Genomic DNA, 20696 nt, shown 5'->3' with positions numbered 1-20696 from the left:
TTTTCTTGGCAGCTGTTTTATGCTTTTTCCTCACATCACCTAAATCAAGAATGAGATATCATTTAATATTTTACCAGCTCATGAATAAACAGGCCTTCTATTTTCCTTGATGTAAATATAACAACATCAGCATTGAAGTAATTATCAAATCACAGACATTATCCTGCAATCTTTATAAATTCAATCTCCCAAATAAGACAACATGTTAAAGCACAAAAATGTTGAATTATATAGGGCTAAGGTTCACAGTGTCACCATCCTTGGTTTACAGGGTATAACAGTTCTTACTTCCTTATCCCCAGACAAGCCTTGATATGTAAAAAAGTTTTAATAAAATACTTAGCACTCATCTTTACAAATATGTCAATTTTTAGCCACAAAACCATTTCTAAACCAGTCAAGACTGGAATGAAGGATCTTGAGGTGAAAGGGTGGAACAAGAGGAAAATATGTCTCATTAAGAATGAACACCCTATAGATTCACTATGTAGCATAACTGAAGGGCCAACAACATGTATTTTGGTTGCTTATATCACAACCATGCAATTATGCTAATATACGGTAATGTCATTGCCCTTGAAAAAAACGCTTTTCTCTGTTAATTTAGGAAGAAGATTGATTATGAAGTCATATGGTTTGGTCTTGCTGTTGGTGATGTCATTGTGCTGCTGAGCAACCGAGAAAGGATTAATTCCTTTATACGTCCACCATTCCAAAGTCTGCTCCCTCAGAGCAGCCCCTTTCCCTTTAAGCTACATCCATGTGGAAAATAAAACACTTTTTTTTCCCAGCAGAGTATTTTTAAAGAAACAACCGTAGAGGTGTTTATCTACCACTGAGAGTGTAAACAGTTAGAGTTGGAGAGAGTCATCTATATCCTGTCCTCTGCTACATTAATCCAATTCCATTTTAGCTAAGGGCAGCCTGATGTTCATTATCCTTCAGGAAGGTAGGGCTTGCTTGCCAAATATATGCTTTTGTGGTACTTATTATGCTTCTAAGTATTTCTTCATAGTTTTCTGTTGCACAGTCCCTCTGTATTTTTTTAAAGAATCTTTTTTTTTTTTTTTTAACTTTACCATTGGTTTGAAACCTCTCACTGCAATTTAATGATGAAGAAGAAAAGAAGCAACAGGGTAATACAGTTATGGCAAATGTTTTTGACTACTTCAAATCAATATTTTTTTTCTCAATTACAGACTAGTAAAGTCAGTTGGTTTTATAAATCAGAATTCAAAAAGGCCATCATAGTAGGTAATGGAGCAAGTCTGACTTTTTGCATTCTTGTTTTAAATAGGGATTTTCTTACCTGCTCCTGCATGGCCTACAGCCTATCTTTTTCCTTTATCTTTGCCCAAGACAGCTTGGCTGGCAGTCTCAAATTTTAATTGACCCTGGAGCAGAGACACTGTTTACACATGTTTTTGCACAGCACACACAACTCAGTTGCCAGGTGTCAGACTTTCCAACTACTCCAGAGTACAGCCTGGTATAAAGCCTGAAGTCCAAGCCACATCCAGAGTGTCACTGTGCTTGGTGCTGTACAAACAGAGAGGGAAGACCATAAATTTACAACCTAAGTAACTAGAGCAGACAAGTGCCAAAGGGACCAAAGATCGAAGTGTGAAATAACAAGTAAGGAGTAAGGGAGAAAGGAAGGTATTCAACAGTCGTGCCAGCCCAGTCTCCTTTCACCAGGCTGCATTGCCTACCTAAAAATGTCATGCAGAAGATTCTCATTAGTACTTTTGTGATGTCAAAAGGAAAAATATTCATGAAACTATAGCCCTCAAAGCCCAACCCATCCCTCAAGGGGCTGTGTTTGCTATAAAATCACTTATAAGAGTTAGGATTGCTTAGCTCCTTCATGTACATAGCCCTGGGAAAGAATATATGCTATTGTTTGGCCTAATAATGACACTGAGATACTCTAAGTACCTGGAGTTATAAATGTTTCCATTTCATGCAGCAAATTCTACTTTCTTCTTTAATTTAACAGAGGTAAAAACCTGGCTGTAACAGGGCAGAGAATACTGATGCTCACACCAGCAGAAAAGCATTTTCCCCAACTGATGCTTTTCAGTGATGAGTTATCAGAAATTTTCTACCTGGTTCCCATTATAGCGTGTGTATTATTTTGGCTTCTTGGCCCCACTTTAAAATAACCATTACTGTTTATCTGTTTCTAGTTCTTTCTATAGGAGTTGTTCTTCTCTAAATTTTGTGGCACTTTTATGACTAAAATAGCAAGGAAATATACAAGTCTACAAACAACAGACTGTCTTCATCCTTTCATTCAAATTGCATCAAGAGGCTACTCTGTGGAAAGAGCTAATGAACCAATCAGCATAAGAACATACTACAAATTGGAATGGTAATAGATAATCTCTTGATGTAGATTTATTGTGTAATTATACAGTTGGAGAAATGCAATATTTTTATATGATTGCTTTTTCTGTTGCTGTAGCCTTTTGCAAGGATCTCTAGCATTTAAATTCCTAGTTGCATTCAAAAGACAAGGCTTTGAATGAATGTTACTCAACAGGGTGGTCTTCAATGAGGCAGGCAGGAAGGTGGCAATGAGGAAAAAAAAATGCTACAAATAGGTACAAAGGGAGTGCAAGCCATGGAATCTCTGCATTCTTTGTTAACATGATGTTGGCGGGTTGTTTTCATGCAGTTCATCGGCTAACACAATCTGTCTATGATATAGTCCCCCAGCAGTTCAGCAGACAAGCACACTGAAATGACCATAAGCAATGAATCAACCCCTGGCTGAAATGACAACAAACAACAATTAACAACCCCTTGCTAGGGCTTCCTTGAATCTGTAGCTTCTGTATCATTTGAATTCCTGCCCTACTCATGAAGCACCAGTCTGCTTCCATTGCCGATATCATCAGAATTAGGAAATAACCGATACAGCACAGTTATACTTACTTAGTCATATACTTACTTGTTTGTGCCATGTTATGCGCTGTTCAGTCCCAAGAACCCTGAAAGAGAAATATAGTTAGCTGTGAAAGAAGAACCAAACCCACAAGTACGTGTCCCAACATATATTACAAGTTGCATCTGATGGCAAAACTTAAGTGAGTTCTACTCTCTACTTCCTATGCCATCCTCTTCCTCTCAGCGCTTGATTTTGAGAGGCAAGCAGTAGCAAGAGCCCACCATTTTTATCTGAAACTGAGTCAAAACAAGGTAACTCCTGGGTGGTCAGCTGGAGCTCCGCACCTTCACACAAGAGCCCCACAGCCAGGCAGCAGCGCTGACACCCTCCCTCTGCTCTCTGCATCGGGCTAGGAGAAGAAACCCTTTTTTTTGTCTTTGGAGGTACCAGAGGTGCCATATCATCCACACACCTTGGCTGTGCTGGTTTTTGAGATTTCCACCTCAACAGCCCATCAAAACTGACACAGCATAGCAGACAAGAAATGGGCTGTTACCATTAAAGTGTCTGGTCCCACCTCTATATAGAAATATCAGTCATGACCCTTTTTGCTACTCATGAAATTGGGCACCAAAGACATATGACAAAATGGGCTGCTAGAATTGTCGTTATGTTTTTATTTAATGGAGAACTTATCCATTTTCTAAACAGGCAGTGTCATTTTGAAAAATCAGACACGAAGTAATGATCAAAACCACAAATACAGAATAACTTAAATAAACTTTTTTCCTTTTGAAGATGATTGAAGTATAGGATAAATAAAATATATTCTATTATTCTGGACAGTCTCTATAAACAGTTCATATCTAATAGTTTCTTCATTAAGTATTCAGATAATCAAAATACATCAGCTAAAGTACTCTGGCACTGACTGGGTCTTTAGAGGAACAAGTTGGCTGGAAAAAAATGAGATTTCACTGAAGAATAAACCTATAGAAATTAGGTTTCTTACTGTTTCTGCATCCTTAATCCTCTGTTCCTTAGGAAATGTTTTCTCTCCCTTCTCTCTTGGACTTAACCTACAGCAAATTGGTTTTACCTGAGCAGGGCTGGAAGCTGTTGATGCCACTGCTTAGTTTAGCTAAGGGACTAAGCAGTGCTGAAGAACATTAGGAATCATCCATAAAGCCAACAGGGATAGCCCAGCATTAGCTTCAGTCGGTTAATCTACCATCTGTGAACACCCACACACTGCTTGCACAAGGAGAGACCTTTGCTATAGTGAAGAAATTAATCTAGGTCAACAACACAGAGGCTGTGGTGTCAATCATGCGCAGAGGCTTATCATATAGTTGCTATAGGTCCTGTTTTAGCCCAGTGGTTACTGCTGAGATTGACTTGGCACCTAGGGAGCCCAGTGTACAGGGCTGCATGGACCAGAATGTATCTTTGACTTTGAGATCTCACAGCCTAGAATAGTGTAATAAATAGTAGTCCTTCCCTGCAACAGAGTAAGGCTGCAGTAAGTGGAGCTGTTTCCTCTCTTCATCCCACACCCTAGCATAACCCCAATGTCATAAAAGAATATAGTTGTAACTCATAATATTTAACATTAATGAGATAGGCAAAGAGAGCAAATTTTAGCTCACTGCATTAGACATTAGCTTTTTGTTTAAACACTTCAATAACATACACTCCACTTAAAATAATTGAGCAGCTTTGACAATGATCAGCTCCAACCTAACCCAAACCTTAATCCAGTCAGCTTTTGTATCTGTTTTTCTGAGATGCCTTCTCTTTCTTGTCACCGAAATATTGCCAACTCTATTTCACCTCACATCTTATTTAGTGTCTACCCTAAAACCTCTAGTTCCTGTAGGCAAGTAGTTAAAAGAAAATCTTAGTTTCCCTTTGCAGAGTTTCTAGGTCTCATACTTGCAGCAAAAGGCTTGAAAACGTGAATCATATGAGCTTAAAGAAAGCAAATACAAAACCCTCAAAGGCAGTTTTTTAACAAAATTCTCACAACTTTTATGACAAGCTTATAATCTGAAGAGGAGAGGCAGGAGTCCGACTCATGATTTCCAAGTCCTTAGGGTTCAAATGTAAGGATTCCTCTTCACCTTCCTTTTTGGCTTCTGCTTTTCTACTCTTGTATTTTGCATGAAGAACGAAGATGCCCAAATTTCTGGTAGAAATCATCTTCAGCACGATTCAGAGCTTCCTCGTCTATGTAGACAGCTGGTCTCCGAGATGCCAAAAAGTACTGCACTTTCCGCAGGCTCCATCCCTTCACGTACTTCAGCCAGCCACTGACAGCAGCTGTAGACCTGCCAACGCCAGCGTTGCAATGAACGTAGACAGTGTGTCCATTCTCCAGTAGCCCGTGCAAGAGGCAGACAGCTTGCGGCAACATCTGTATTCTTCCTAAGGTCAAAAACAAGGCACGTTCATTTGCATTTGAGAAAGCTAGGTTCACAGTTGAGATTTTGTCTGTACAGCCTGATGAACCATGAATCATAATGGCAAACCTGACATAATTGGGGAGTTTTCTTTTTTTTTTTTTTTTTTTTTCCAAAAGACCTTCTACCCTAACTTTGTTTTTTCTTGCAACATAGATTCGGATCACACAAAATTTGTAAAACACCCCAAGTCTTCTCTAAATCCACATTCTGATTAACATTGGATGTGTGTGGCATATTCGTTTTCACAGGAACTGAGACAAGTCAGCAAATTACATCAAACAGCACATCTTATGTAGCATTAAAGTTAGCAGGCCAAAAATGAAATGGTTATTAGTACTAGAGGCTTGTGAAGCTACCTACGTACCGCTGCTTTCCAAAACATTGTAGTGAAGGCCATTATGTCAATAATAAGGAGGGGGGGGAGAGCAGAAGAGTATTTTCCTGTACAACTTAATATGCTATGATTTAATTGTGTACTATGCATGTGGTTAAACAACACAGAACAGCCTTTCTCACTCCCAAAGGGATGAATATACCATATTTCCTGATGCCTTTCTCCCTGTTACCCTGGGAACTGAAGCTGCAAACATCAGAGCCTAACTTTTCCTCGTGGCACAAATGAGCACTGACATTAAGCCCTTTCAAATCCCTTTTTTAAGGTCTCCTGTCTTCCCCGATGTCCTATTACTGATATGACAGTTCTCTCTTTGTGGCAGCAGTATTTCACTCTATTGAAAGCACTCTCTTCTGCTGGTAGGCTACTCACTTGAAAACATGCACACTTTCTAACCCACTGGTTGGAAACAAGATTTTGAACTGAGCATTGCAACGGAGGAATTAAAATAATAATATATGCTACAACAGCAGGTGCCATGGGTATTCTAAATTAATTACAAATAATTATATAAATGACTCTATGGAGATTCATCAGACTGGGATACTATAGTTAAAGAAAAACTGTTTCTTGGGGGAAGGGAATAGCAGAGGCAGACATACAGCACTGCCTCTCCATTTTTAACCAGCAAGGAGGGCAAGCTGTCCTGCTGTGCAAGCTTGCAGTCTTCCACCTACACAGCATATTTTCATTATGCAGGCTGAATTCAAGCTGAAAGCAAAAACAGTCAAGCAGTTATCGATGTCGGACGGCTTTAAACTCAAATACACATGTACTGCCAGACACAAAGTACTTTAGATGGCCTCTCTGCCTACAAGAAAATGTGAATAATTTGTTAGAGACAACACACAGAGAAATTATACCTTGTGTGTTAGCTATATTTTTACGCAAAATTTACACAGAAAAAAAAGAAAAACCAGTTACAAAAGTGACAGATTAGTAACTCAAACAGTTTGTTACTATTAATGTACTGCAAGAGCGGCCTGAGCATTACCTTCAGTGCTCATGTCTGGGGTTGGCATCCAGACATAGGCAAGACCTTCCTCTTTATACAGTTTCATGAGGATTTCGGGGCTCATGGGTTCTGGGTAGCGGTTGCAGCCCCAGGAATTCTGAACAATGTCCCATTCGGTCTGGAAGTTCATCACAGCCGTAACACCCAGCTCGTGCTTCAGCTTCACGGTTACATGCTCCAGCTGCCGAGGGCAACTTCCTAGCCAGATGTTTGGCAGAATTCTAGCATTGAGAAAACATTGCAGTGGAATTGATTAAAATATCTTAACACGGAAACTGCCAAGTTCAGTGGTGTTCCAGCTCCAACCGGCTTAGCACCATCACACGAACACTGCTAAGCGCAGCCTTTTCATGTCACGCAGTAAGCAGCTTCTTATTTCATTACAGTTGAGTTGGTAATTTTTGATGCTGGGGATCAAGTTCCTAACCTACTGCAAAGAGCAGACAGTCTAAGAAAAAATTCACAGCATAATTAGTAGCACAGGTCTCCAAGGCATCCATCATTAAGCTTGCAGTAGAAGCTTACTAACATCACAGATTAGAATAAGACAACTCTGAAGCAATTTGCACAAAAAAACCCAGATCTAAAAGATTCACATGATCCAGATCTGAATTACTTAGTAATAAGTCAAACACATATAACTCTTCCAGCTTTGTAGCTACCACTATAATGAGGAAAGTAGACAGAAAAAAAACCCCAACTTAAACTACCCTTCTGTAAGGAAACTCAAAAATGAATGAGTGATTTTCTTCTCATTTTTCTCTGCTCTTGTGGAATCTAGTGAGAACCAAATGCAGAATTACAATACATGTCTAGCTTCCCTCAAGGCGCGAAGAACCAGAAATTTTGGAAGAAAACTCGAGCGATATGTGTAAGATGGATAAACAACCATATTTCTGGTACTTATCTAAATCAAACTTTAAGACTTCTATGGTCGTCACATTGTTAATTATCATAAAACTATTGTATGTCTCAACAGATTTTGACATAAATATAAACTGAATATTAAGAAGTTTGTTTTCAAATTACAATATTTTAATCTGCACATGCAATTAAACTGATGGTATCTACAATGGATTATTTACATGCACAAATTATTAGTGATCTACTTTGATTTTTTTTTTTTGTTTGCATAAACTTCTATTTTGAATATGCAATCCACAAACTACACAAAATATCCCTGCAGTTGAACAAACAACTGCAAAAATTATTAACTGAAAAAAAATGAAGCCACTCTACGGCAAAAGCAAGATCCTCAAACCCAAAATGTCTGCCATGCATTTCTTATGTTTTTTTCCAATTTTAATCTCAGAGACAAATAAAAAAAGTTTTATGTTTATTCAGGAGCAGTTACTCCTATAAACAGCCCTTAAACCATCAGGTAGCTATTTCTATTCCACTATCACAGTAATAAGTACTTACTAGTGTTTAATTAAGACCTGTAATTGACAGTGATTAAATCCTGCTATGTTATTACTGAAAGATTGTCAAAGAGAAAAATTCAAATCCAGGACCCACTTTCTATTATTGTCTCCTGTATTTCAGCTGCATCCACAGTGAGTTACATACCAGCCACACAAACAGAGTCTTTGGCCTTAACAACCCCTGTTTCAGTGAGACAACACGCTTGATCTCAGTATACGGTAACTGAGTCCACTTTAGACAAATGTGTTCCATAGCAAATAGCCATTTCAACCATGAGATTGTTTGAAGACATTTGATTTAGCTGATATTTCACATCCATGTTCTGGTCTAGACTGCGGTGAGAGTATTTCCCACTGCTAGTAGAGAATGCATTTGTTCCTAAGCAGCAAGCAAGTTTAACCCAAAATTTCAGAAATTAAGATTCACACCTTTGGCACTTTTCTCACACTCCTGAATGCTACCTTATAAAGGAGAGAAGACATGGAAAGAAAGAAGTTCTAATACACAGGCTCTGGATTTCTTAAGCTACAAATTGAATTCAGTTCATATATTAAGAAATATCAATCCTTGGTCAACACTGGCTTCCACAGCAACCTGAAGGAAATGTAATAAAGTGCAACAATTGTGTATTACCATTATGTTCAAGGCACAATCCCACATAGTGCTACAGGAAGGGAGCTTCTCAAAACTACCCAAAATCCAGCACAACCAGCTCGAGCATTCCCACTGGCCAGAGGGGTTTGCAAAGGTCCATGGCAACAATTGCTTCACTGCCCCACTTCCCATGTGCCAGCCCCACAGCAAACCCCATCCTAACCTGAAAGGGTGGCCGCTGTCAGACTTCTGCCACAGGAATCCGCTGCAATGATTACAGCACTTCAAGGCGGCGAATGTAAGAGAAAGTGCCCTAACAGATGCTGATGAATGGCTGGAGATGAGCAATACCCACAAAACTCCATAGTCGGAAAAGAAAAGGGGCAATATCACTAATACCTTGTGACAGCATGAGGATATTCTTTCAAGAACAAGAACATTAGCATCCTTCCTTCATGAGCTTTCCTGGAGACTCATGCACATGTAATTCTCTCGATATTTTGGGAAACATCTAATACAATAAGTTACCTTGACAGCAGAGCAAAACTGTGTTTTCTAGCATTTGATTGAATCAGGAATGACTGAAGAGTTCCTGAGGTAAATAAAACTCTGGGTAGTCCTCTTGCTTACAGAGAAATCAATACTTTATAATTTTTTCCCCAATGATTATTTAGTGGGCAAACATCACAGCTGCGCTATCTACAAGACCACTGGGATATACATCACTTGTTTATTTTGTTCTTGTAGCCTAAAGGGTCTTGTCCATGAAAAGACCTCCTGTATTGCACAATAATAATTGCATTTACAGAACAATTGGATGGGTTTACCAAGTTTTTATCACTGTCTTTCCCTGTAATTAACCAAACTAGTGGTGGCATTCAGAGAATGACCAAACCAACATATTTAGGACAGCCAATTCTTGTGAACTATTTTTCTAATCAGGTCCTAGATTTTAGCCTTTGAGAGGATCAAGCTGCAGCCTTGACCTTGGTCTTCAAGCCCCTTATTTACCCACCTCCAAATAACTGTAATGTCTTGGTCTTGCCAGACAAGGCTTAACCACTCTTTTACCGGGAAAACACTCCATGCAGAAAACACTACTGCAGAGCTGTCTTATTGGCCAATTTACATCAAAGTTCTGGGATAATTCTACTGCATAGTACCTATATTTCCATTTGCCTTTATCTGGTTCATACCTTGACTTTGTCTTACATCAGAAGGAAAGAATGAAAGGGTCAGTGCACATGCGAGTACAGAAACTGATGGCGAGTTTAGCAGCTGTATTTTATATATTGGTTTTTGATAGCCCTACTGAGGGCTTAATTATGCTGAGGACCAGGGAAATGTACATATTAAACAAAGCAGGAATGTGGTAATTTCATTTTTACATCTCTTTCCTTAATAATGTGACTTTTAGTTTTCCTTTTCCAGTGTGGCCTTTCTTCTTTAAATTGCCACTGTACCTCAGTAGGTAGCTAGATTTTAGCCACAAGACTGTTTGGCATGAGAAAGAGACGTCTTTTACTTTCCCCCTCTCAACTGTCATGTAATAGTGCTCTCAGCTCTCTGACAGCTGCTGCCTTCCAGCTCACATGGGGTTGTTTTCCAGCAGCAGCTTAAGTGATGCCTAAATACAGTTCAAAAAACATTTAGGGATTATGTGTGATCAATAAACCTATAATCTTTCCAGCCATTAACCCCTGTCATATTCGCCAAATATCACAACAGGATGGTGTTCTAACAAAATTATACTTAGAATTCTGCTTTAAGATAAAAATGGCACTTTTTCATTGCACATGTTAACTCCCTGTGTTACTAAGGTCAGTAAACCATGCTTGGTCCCAGAAGACATGGTCGATTCAGTCAGAGGCAGTTTATCAATGAAGAAATCACCTAGAGTAACATGAAAAATATTCAGCTAACTTCTGAGATTAAGACTTGTAGATTGTCTAAAAGCCCTTTAAAGCTACTTTCTGCAAAGTTACTTTCCACGCACCCTATGCTTCAGTTCTCCATTAGTAATATGGAGATAATGTTTATCTAGCTTAAGGGGACTTTGGGGGATTAAATGAATGAATGAATGTGAGAAGCTTGAATTTGTGGTAACAAGGACTAAATGTTAGGCAGGTGTCTGCTCAGTTTACTTGATTTACGAGCCCAGACTGAAGGCTGATGTGTTAAAAACCTGCCGTTTCACTTGTAAACTGAGAAAATCAACAACGATTTATCATTACCAGGGAATAAATATGGAACACCCTGAAATCACTTGTATGGTTATTTTCCAGCTGTCATCACACTTAAATTATTTTTAATGATGCAGATATATATTGCACTTGGTTGCTTCCCCCCAGGACCCTGCACAGCCTAGATTAAATTATAACAATTCACTATGAATGCATCTGAAACAACAAACGCATTCCATTTAATCAATGCATATGCAAATAGTCTTCCCATCTTTAAGGAGCAAATGAGTCTGAGGCAATGAAAGATTAGCATTCTGGTACTTTTGTTTTTATTGGTGCAGATTGTAATTTTCAGGCTAGAGGAAATGTTCCCAAAGCGTGATGCACTGTACGTTTCAGTCTTAGACCTCCACAGACAGTACAAACCCAACCCAGCAACTGTAGCTGTAGGGATCTGATTCACAGGGAGGGTGACTTGCCCTTGGGGAAAATACCAGGTTACTGCCTCGGGTGGTCAGCTCCTCCTCCAGATGTCTACCCTGCTTCTTAGGCAGCTCCTGTGTTACTTTTGTTGATAATGGGAAACGGGCAACAAATTTAAATTTCTTTAAAATGCTGAGCTGTAAGCTGGGATGACTCAGGTACTGTTTCCACATCTGTTCAATCATCAGTGTACTAGGAACAGGCATCTTACAATCTCTCCTAAAATCAGTCAACCCTTCTGAGGAGTCACAGTTCTTGCAGAAAAGGGTAGGATTCAAGCCTTTGGGGAACACGTTTCATCAGAACTTCTATCAGGTACAATATTTCAGATGTCCTTTTATCCCTATAGTTGCCAGCTTTAATCAAGAAAGAGGACTTTGCCAAACTAAGGGAAAATACTCAGGTATTTTTCATTGGTTATTGGCAACAGAGTGATCCATCAACCGTGCCATTTGTTTATATCAGTAATATTTTTGACCAAGGTCCAGTGCATTATTTTAAATGAAAAGTGATGGATTGATTCATCCTTCAGCACCAGGTTAAGATGTAGCCTGCTGTTGAAGCTTGTAATTCACTTCAGTTGTCTGCACCAGTCTTCCTTAGATCCTGCTAAGCATCTGATGACAGCAAGGTTAAGTGCTAATTTATACATATAACAAGACAGACCAATTTAGCTGAAATGACAAACAAAATAATGATTAAATCAGCTGTGTCCCTTTATGATGAGGGTGGTGAAACACTGGCACAGGTACAGAGAGATGGTAGATGCCCCATCCCTGGAAACATTCAAGGTCAGGCTGGACGGGGCTTTGAGCAACCTGATCTAACTGAAGATGTCCCTGCTCATTGCAGGGGGGTTGGACTAGATGAGCTTTAAAGGTCCCTTCCAACCCAAACTATTCTATGATGCTGTGATTCTATTTCCTAAAGGTGTAGCATGCAACTGCAGCTATGTGTAACTTGCAGCAATATTTATCCTCCATTCCCAGAAGAGCAACATATATAATTCAATCTATTTACCCCCAGCATTTTATGATGCTTATATGCATACGAAGTGTTTTTTGTACTGATGTAGTGCTATTACCCTGACACCACTACAAGCAAGCAGCCCAAGGGGATTGTAGGCCTGAAGTACAACTCAGTTAGAAATGTTTTTTTGCAGCACTGTAACTACTGGAGACTGGTTCCAATTATAGCACATTCCCATTTCCTCACCTGATGGCACTGGAGCAGGAACTGGTTCAGAATTTTTTTATAAAGTGGATTTTTAATGGAAAACGATCTGTCTGAACCAAAGGCTTGCATTGAAACTTTCTACTTTTAACCAAATTTAAACTACTTCGAAGACCAAATGTCTGATGAGAAATAAAGGGAGACAGAGGGATGGCAGCAGAAAACTCCTGCCTCTCTTTCTCTCGTTTGACACAAAAGAGATTTCCAAAAGTATTGCTTTGGGCATATTCAAAATGAGAATATAGGAAATCCTACCAGCTGTAGCTGAGATGCTCTTTTGTCTTTTCTCTACCCTCTGCCTTGTGACAAGGCACATCACTTTAAATGGTGATACCACTGAATTATGATGACCCAGAACTATCATCCTGTATGTGCTCCTTCTTTTGCCACCGGCATCCTTTTAACAATATATAGCAGCTTATTCTTAGGTACATGCATGCCTTCCCTGAAGTACCAAACTAGACATCTCTCTTCTGGGCCTTCCTTGTTCTTTTCTCCTGAACCTGTGACAGTGAAAATACTAAGAGCACTTGCTAGAAATCAGATGACGTTCCTGTACCTTTGTCAGAGCAACCTAGAAACATGACTTAGATTGCTATCTAATGTCCTGAAATGCGTTTACAGAGAAAGATTTTCAAATGACCAAATTCTGCTCTCCAGTGGAAGATCTGAACACTTTCAAATATTGCTTGATATGTAGAAAGCACACTGATGACTATCCTCACCTTCAGAAATATTTTCCTAATGTCCAATATGACTAGTGCAGTCACAGGTCACAGTGACATCTTCTTGTGTCCATAATGGACACAAAGAACAGATTATTCCCTTCCACTCCGCAAAATCCTTTTAACTATCTGAAAATAACTAACGCACACCCCCACAGCCTTGTATTCTTCACACACACACACACACACACACACACACACATTGCTTGTCATATATTCAAAGCATCTGATTATTCTTGTTTGCCTTTGGACTCTCCAGCTGGTCAACATCTTTCTTAAGATGTTATGCCCAGTGCTGGAAAGAGATCTTACCGTTTCTGAGAAGAACTGAAGATTAGTTACTTCTTGTGCCTCAAAGCCTATATCCCTCTTTATAGTTCCCTGACTGTCCTTTTTACAGCATGACACTGTTGACCTATATTCAACATGGAACTCTGTTTTCAAGTTAAGATCTCTCACAGGAGACAAGCCTACTCAAGGAGAAAGTAAAATCTGCCCCAAACAGAATTAAAGATTTTATTAGTTACAACTGCCAGTGGTATCAAATAAAACTAAATGAATATGTAGCAAAGGAGCAGATGAGATTCACAGTTGATGAATGCATCTCAGTAATACATCTTAGAATAAATAATCTCAGCCACTCACACACATCACTGGGTTTTAAGCTGACTATAATAAATTAGAAAGGGAAACAGTACATGCTTGCGGTAATGCTTGGTGAAAGTGTTGCTTTATAGAGAGGTCAAAGTGGTAATATTAGTCTGTACAAAAAAGTGAACTGAAAATAACAGAAAATTTATAGTAACCCTCTAAAAATCAATGATCCCGTTCTGTGCACTCAAACTTTGAACTTTCTATTAACTATTTTATTGTATCAAAAAAGATACAGTAAAATGAAAACATTCCAAATACAGTAGATACTAGCTATTTCTTGTGAAAATACTTTCATATGAGGGCAGACTATGAATTGAGCATTTTTAAGAGGGAGTTGGATGACTGCTTAAAGATAAAATATATGGGAGGGGGAAATCAACTGGGTCTATCTACATAAAACAGGTAAAGAATCTCAACTTCCACATAGTTTCACCTATAAAGCAACTACCAAGAGATGAGAAAAATAGCAGATGTTTTTTATTCTTGCATCTTCCTCCAAAATACTGACAACATAAGCAGATATCAAAACAGCAGAGTCCCTGGATTGGTCTTGTACAAGAATTCTGGTTTCATTACATTCTCTTTAAATGAAGGACAGAGAGATCTCTCAGCAAAATGCCTCCTTGCCAATGAAATAATAATGTAGAATGGAGGGGTTACGACACTGACATTTCATTGCACAGGGCACGTGGGTAAATGGCTGTGGTCTTAATCTCTTCTCCTGCTGACTTACTGATAAAGTCTCCTTGCAGAAGACAAGCTGATGGAGGCTTTGTGATGAGAGGCTTGACTTAAGTAGGATTGACTGAACACAGTCTGATACACTCAATTGCCCAGCACGCAGACAAGCACAAAGGGCCAGAGTAGGAGAGCAAGGTTTGATGATACTATGGTCTAACTCACAGAACACCAAGATCTAATAGCCAGGCTTAATAAGATCACTTTTATCAATAAAGATTAAATAAATAGCCATAACCTTAGCAGAAGTCATCAGAGAAAAGTGTTGATTAATGATAAAACTATATCCTACTGAAACAACAAGGCTGCAGACCTTGTAAAAACTACTTATATTTTTGAACAAAAAATTGCTTTTACCTAACTGTGAAGTGTAGAAGGAGCACAAGTCATTGCTTATAAATTTGTTCTGCTTTACCACTGAAAGAGTGCAGTTTATTGTGAAGTTAAGAATTTTACCTCAGGGCTTTAAATGAGGAGAATTAAATAGACTCCAATGTAGTTCCAAGGTGGTTTTTTTTCTTCTTCTACTTATTTGGCACTGTGATGAAAAGTAATTAAGCTCTGGCAAATTTCCTTCTTAGATGTAATTTGGACTACTTATCTAGCCTCTCACATGGGAGCAGACTTGGCAACTAAAAAGAAACACCTGCTTTTATCACTTTAGAACAACACTTTGTCAGCTTAGCAATATGCGAAGTTTCTCAAGCCCTTGAATTCTGAGTGTTATGCTTAATAGTATCTTATTTATTCCATGTTCTCAAATTTATGCATGAATGTGGCATCAAACTACCTCATTTGCTGATATGCAGAGCAAATAAGCCATTAAGATTTGACCTCAAGCTGACAATGAGCTAAAATGAAAACAGGTAAGAATAACATCAAACCAGTAACTGAAATATAAGGTTACCCAGACATTCAGCTACAAAGCAGTTCCAGTATTACAGTGCCCTCCGCTTCTGCTGTCTTAGAAGGAGATTTCCATAGCATCAGCTTGATGGCACAAAAGGGCTTGGTTGTCCCCCCTTCACCCATCAATCTGCATTTACAGCAGGTGTTATGATGCACTCTTCAGGTTATGAGACAAGGAGCAATCATGCTAATCCCTAAGCACACCACAGCTCTCCTCCTCATTCATAACCTTCTGGTGGATTCTGACCCTGGGGAGGCCTGTAGGCGATGTCTGCTTTAGGGATTGTCCTTGCTTTGAGTGCACAAGGGATGCAGAATAAGAAGGATCCACATGAGTAGAATTAAAGTCAGTCACGTAAGAGAAGTTTCGTCTAGATGGATCCACAACGCTTTCTGTTTATGGCCCATTTTCCCCTTCCATAGTGATCTCAAACATTCCCTTACAAGGAGCATAAGAGCTTTATTAGAAGAAACTCACAAAAACATCTCATATGGACAGCTGCAGAGATCAAGGGCATTTCTAATCCAATACCCTGCCACAGCAGGGAACGTATTTGATGAAAACACCTAGACAACTGGGAAGTAAACCACATCCTATGCTGTAAAAATGACAATAATGCTTGGATAAATAAGCAGTAGCACTATGGCTGAGAATCACAAAATAATCCTTCTGTTGTATTCAGTACTGGTAGACCATCATCAGGAGGAATGGGAAGAAGGAAGAGAAACACCTGGAGAGCCCAGCAGAGAGTACCAGAACAATCAGAGATCTAGAAGATGAGTTTTCAGAGAAAAGACTGAAAGAACCAAGGTTAATATCAAAATGAAAATATGAAGTTCCAACCTCAGCCACTCCGTAATTCTGGGAAAAAGAATAGGAGTTTCCAAGCATATACGAGATGGCTATAAAGGGGCAGGATACTAATTTGTTCTCCAAGTCTGCTGTGGAGAGGACAAGAAATGAACTTAAATTGTGCTAGGGAGACTTAAATTGAGATTAGGAAAGCTTTTTAATGGTGGAAATAGTGAGGTAATTGAATGGAAGAGTAACAGGGCTGTAGAGTCTCATCACTGAGATGAGATCATATTTAAGATCAGGCTGGATAAACCTAGAATGATTTAAATGTAATTGAGACTAAGTTACAGCAAGGAAATGGACAGGATGCTTTTTGAGGTCTCTTTGAGCCAATGATCTATGATACTATAATCATAAACTTTAATTTTCATCTCTGGGATCACTACCTATACTAATTTATCAAGCTTCACCTTGAAATAATTTAGGTTCCTTGTCCTCCCTGCCCTATTTGAAAGGTCATTCCAGATTCAGACATCATTCCTCTGATGTCAGAAACCTTGTTCTAATTTACATTCTAAATTCATTCAGAAGCAATTCATATCCATTTGATCTTAAAGCAGGTTCAATTTCAATAATTCTTCTTCCTCTTTTGTACTAATTCCTGAATGTCTTTTACAAATAGTAATATATCCTCTTTCCCAGCCTTCATTTAACTATGGTGTCTATCTCAGACACCAGAAGTAGTCAAGCTATGGTAGCACGGAGTTCCTTGCAAGCCAATTTATTTTGCTCCAACTCCAGCATCATAAAAGCTACACAGCCTGTGGAAAATGCCCTCATTCATTCCAAGTTAGCTCACGTATCTCTGCTTTTCCTCAGTTTGTGATGAAGGCATATCTAGGAACCCCTGACACAGAAACAAAAAAAGAATGTTACATCATTTTGTATTTTAAATAGGTTTGTGTGATAAAGGCATATCTAGGAACCCCTGACACGGAAACAAAAAAGGAATGTTACATCATTTTGTATTTTAAATAGGTTTGCAAAATCAAATTTGCTATTCCCATTCCTCCTGTGATACAAAGAGGATGTAAAGTTCTCCTAACAAGAAACCTTGGGGATTCTTTTTGTGGGATATTTCCTGACTACAAAGTTCCTGTGAAGAAGGCAATACAAAAGAGGCAGTGTATCCCCATTAATGGGGATTGCACCATTACCACAAAGGTCAATTACTGATAGATGAGATAAACCAGCCTGGTACAGCTGATCTCTTCCATGCCAGGATTAGAACATGTTTTAGACTTGCCCCCGCCTTGGGAAGTGGAAGTGCAAAAGGGATTGTAAACCATCTTTGTTCTTCTAACACAACAGCAGATCAAATTTACCTAATTTTGTCTCTAGGATAAGTGTGCATGTTCCAATAAATTCAAGGAATTGCTCTCTTTAAGCTTGCAGTACATTTGGATCTATACAGGGGAAAAAAACCCCACACCAAACTCTTCTCCCCTCTCATTCACCTCACTCCATTAAAAAGCTTAAAGCCAATGAATTTATATCTTACACATTTTTTATAATCTATTTTATCTCTACTCTAGATATGATCTAAAATAACTCGGTCACACAAGACTTTATGTACATGGCCAGAACTAAATTGTGGAAGATAAAATTTTATCCTCCCTGTATTCAAAGTGAAATATCTTATGTCATATTTCACTATGTATTTCTACTGTGAAGGTACGAGAGTAATCATTCATAAGCACACCAATACCTTGTGGGACAGGCTGTCCAGATCTAGCCTTATAGGATTTAGTCAGATCTTATTTCCAAACATACCTGCAAGGTTTCTACTGAGGCCTAAGGAACACACTGCATGCAGCAGAAAGCAGGATTTGCCTTTGTAGGGAATGACTCTTCTCGTACTTTCATTTGTATAAACATTATCTGAAGCAAACTATGTGCCAATTACAAAAAATACAGCCTGAGAAGAGAATCAGGTTCCAAGGCTTGTACTGAACAACCTGGAAAGGACTCCTCCATCGGCTTGTGAGGATTAATACTTAAATGCTCCAATTATAGAATCTTGTCTCATGCAACCATGGTTGCCAATGGTTACTTCCTACATATGTCTCCGTTAGGTTGCCAACATTCCCATTTGTTTCAAATTAGAACAAATACTCGGAAACACAAGAACAACAGGCTGCTAAACTAAGCCAGATCGTAATGAGCCATGAATATCTTGGCATTAGGAATGAGAATTTCTAACATTAATGCTTAGCAAAGGGAATGATGCCACCGCTGGCACCTTTAAGGTAAAGCATCTTAACAAAATTGACTTAAACCGCTACAGATGAACTTTAAGTTAATGCCTGAGAAGTGTCTTCTTTCAGAGCTTACTGATTAGCAGCTGTGTAGAAATCTAGACTACAAAAATAATGAAAGATAAATCCACTTTTCAAAATGCCGCGTTTCAGATCCAATGGAAATGCTTTCCAATGCTTCAGAAACAAGCACATAGTCATGAAAACTACATTATTGCAAAGCACAGTTTATTGCAAGGTGGCCTTGTGATCCACACGGCAGCTTACGCACACGTACAAAATGCTGGAATCCCCTCAGAACCGCAACAGTCAGAGGAAGCAGCGCATCCGTCCCGAGCGGTACCATCCAAATACAAAGGGCTTGATGGGCTCTGTATCTGTGTTCATTCCAGTCAAGATATTTATCCAGAATTTCTAAACCCGCATCAGTTCATTTATCGTAATTGTAAAGAGGGACAGACACATTCTAAAGTATCACAGGCTGGGGAACATCATTTTAGAAATATTGAGAAAAACTGAACCAATGCATCACCACAGTCAGTTACATAAATATCTAAAATAACGTGTTCCCACAACAAAGTCAAATCAAAGGGACAACAGCTGCATGGTGCTACCATAATAAAATTGTCAGAAAACTTCATTTTAGCTAAAATACCTGGTTCCTAGACTATAAACACAAAATTAATAACCCTGGTGGATGAGTTGCCAACCTCAAAGGTTGAGGCTGAGACTGTAATGGAGCTACTGAGAGGCCCCAGGAGGACCTGTATAAGTCGTCTTAACACAAAACTGCAAAGCATAGTGGGATCTCTTGAAGACGTCTTAGATGTCAAAAGGGAAAAAAATCATTTGACTTAAATTCTATGAACGAGCAATGCTGCAGGTTTTATTGGAGCCCAAAGATTGACAAGAATTACCAAGGGTTGTCTATGTTTTTTTAAACTGCTTTTTTTTCAGATTTCTTTCTTTTCCTAGCAATATCATTCCACCTGCTTGGAAATTGAAATTGCAGGCATTTGAACAAATATATTAAAGTGATCTACTGTTACTAAAGTTTATGTAAATGTGTTTACATTCTCGGCTGAAGCTTGACTTTGTAAATTTGTAAAGCATTACTCATACTGGATAGCCTCATTACCCAGCCTGCAAATATATTTGAGAAGCTTTTTCCTCCTTTCATCTCACCAGATCGAAGCAACTCAGTATTACAGGAAGCTGAGCAATTCAGTTGTTTGCAGTGAAAGCTGTAGTTAATGCTGTGTTTGGGAATGGTCTGCAACCCTTCAAGCTGGCAGCTGGACTGCAGAAAGAAGGAACACTAAAGAAATTATTTTATTAGGGAAGCTGCATATCCTCCTTATCAGATCTTCACCTTGGGAAAGTGAAAGCACTGGGTATAGCTGTTCTGAAGAGTTTTGAAAAGGCAGTACTGGAGAAGCTAGATAAACTAAAAAAATAATTAAAAAACAAAAGCTCTAGAAGCCCACCAACATCCACACATATATAGTAGCGCCTAGCATCCCGCCCCTGAACTGGAAGACAGAGCCATGGAGAGTCTTGCTGCGGGCCCATGGCTGATGACTGGACTTTCTGCATGAATGCTACCATCCTATTCCTCCTGCTCTTCACACAATTACTTTAAATTGTAGGTAGGTAGGTAGATGGAAGGAAAGGAAAGGGGAAAGGAAAGGGGAAAGGAAAGGGGAAAGGAAAGGGGAAAGGAAAGGGGAAAGGAAAGGGGAAAGGAAAGGGGAAAGGAAAGGGGAAAGGAAAGGGGAAAGGAAAGGGGAAAGGAAAGGGGAAAGGAAAGGGGAAAGGAAAGGGGAAAGGAAAGGGGAAAGGAAAGGGGAAAGGAAAGGGGAAAGGAAAGG

General features: G+C 39.1%; 1 protein-coding gene across 3 annotated transcripts in view; it reads right to left on the bottom strand.

The window, feature by feature from the left end:
* Positions 1 to 3555: 3555 nt before the first annotated feature.
* Positions 3556 to 20696, bottom strand: part of EPM2A (EPM2A glucan phosphatase, laforin) — a 54156-nt gene continuing 37015 nt past the window's right edge. For all 3 annotated transcript variants that reach the window (XM_075036041.1, XM_075036042.1, XM_075036043.1), the window contains exons 3-4: positions 6747 to 6988; positions 3556 to 5320 (exon numbers count right to left, since the gene is read on the bottom strand). In XM_075036041.1, the coding sequence (XP_074892142.1) occupies positions 5040 to 5320; positions 6747 to 6988 (523 nt within the window). In that variant the 3' untranslated portion in view covers positions 3556 to 5039. The remainder of the gene's footprint in view (positions 5321 to 6746; positions 6989 to 20696) is intronic.

Source organism: Buteo buteo, chromosome 9 (assembly GCF_964188355.1).
Source record: "Buteo buteo chromosome 9, bButBut1.hap1.1, whole genome shotgun sequence".
Classification (NCBI taxonomy): domain Eukaryota; kingdom Metazoa; phylum Chordata; class Aves; order Accipitriformes; family Accipitridae; genus Buteo; species Buteo buteo.
Note: the sequence above shows the minus strand (reverse complement) of the source record. Positions and strands in the feature narration are given on the sequence as shown.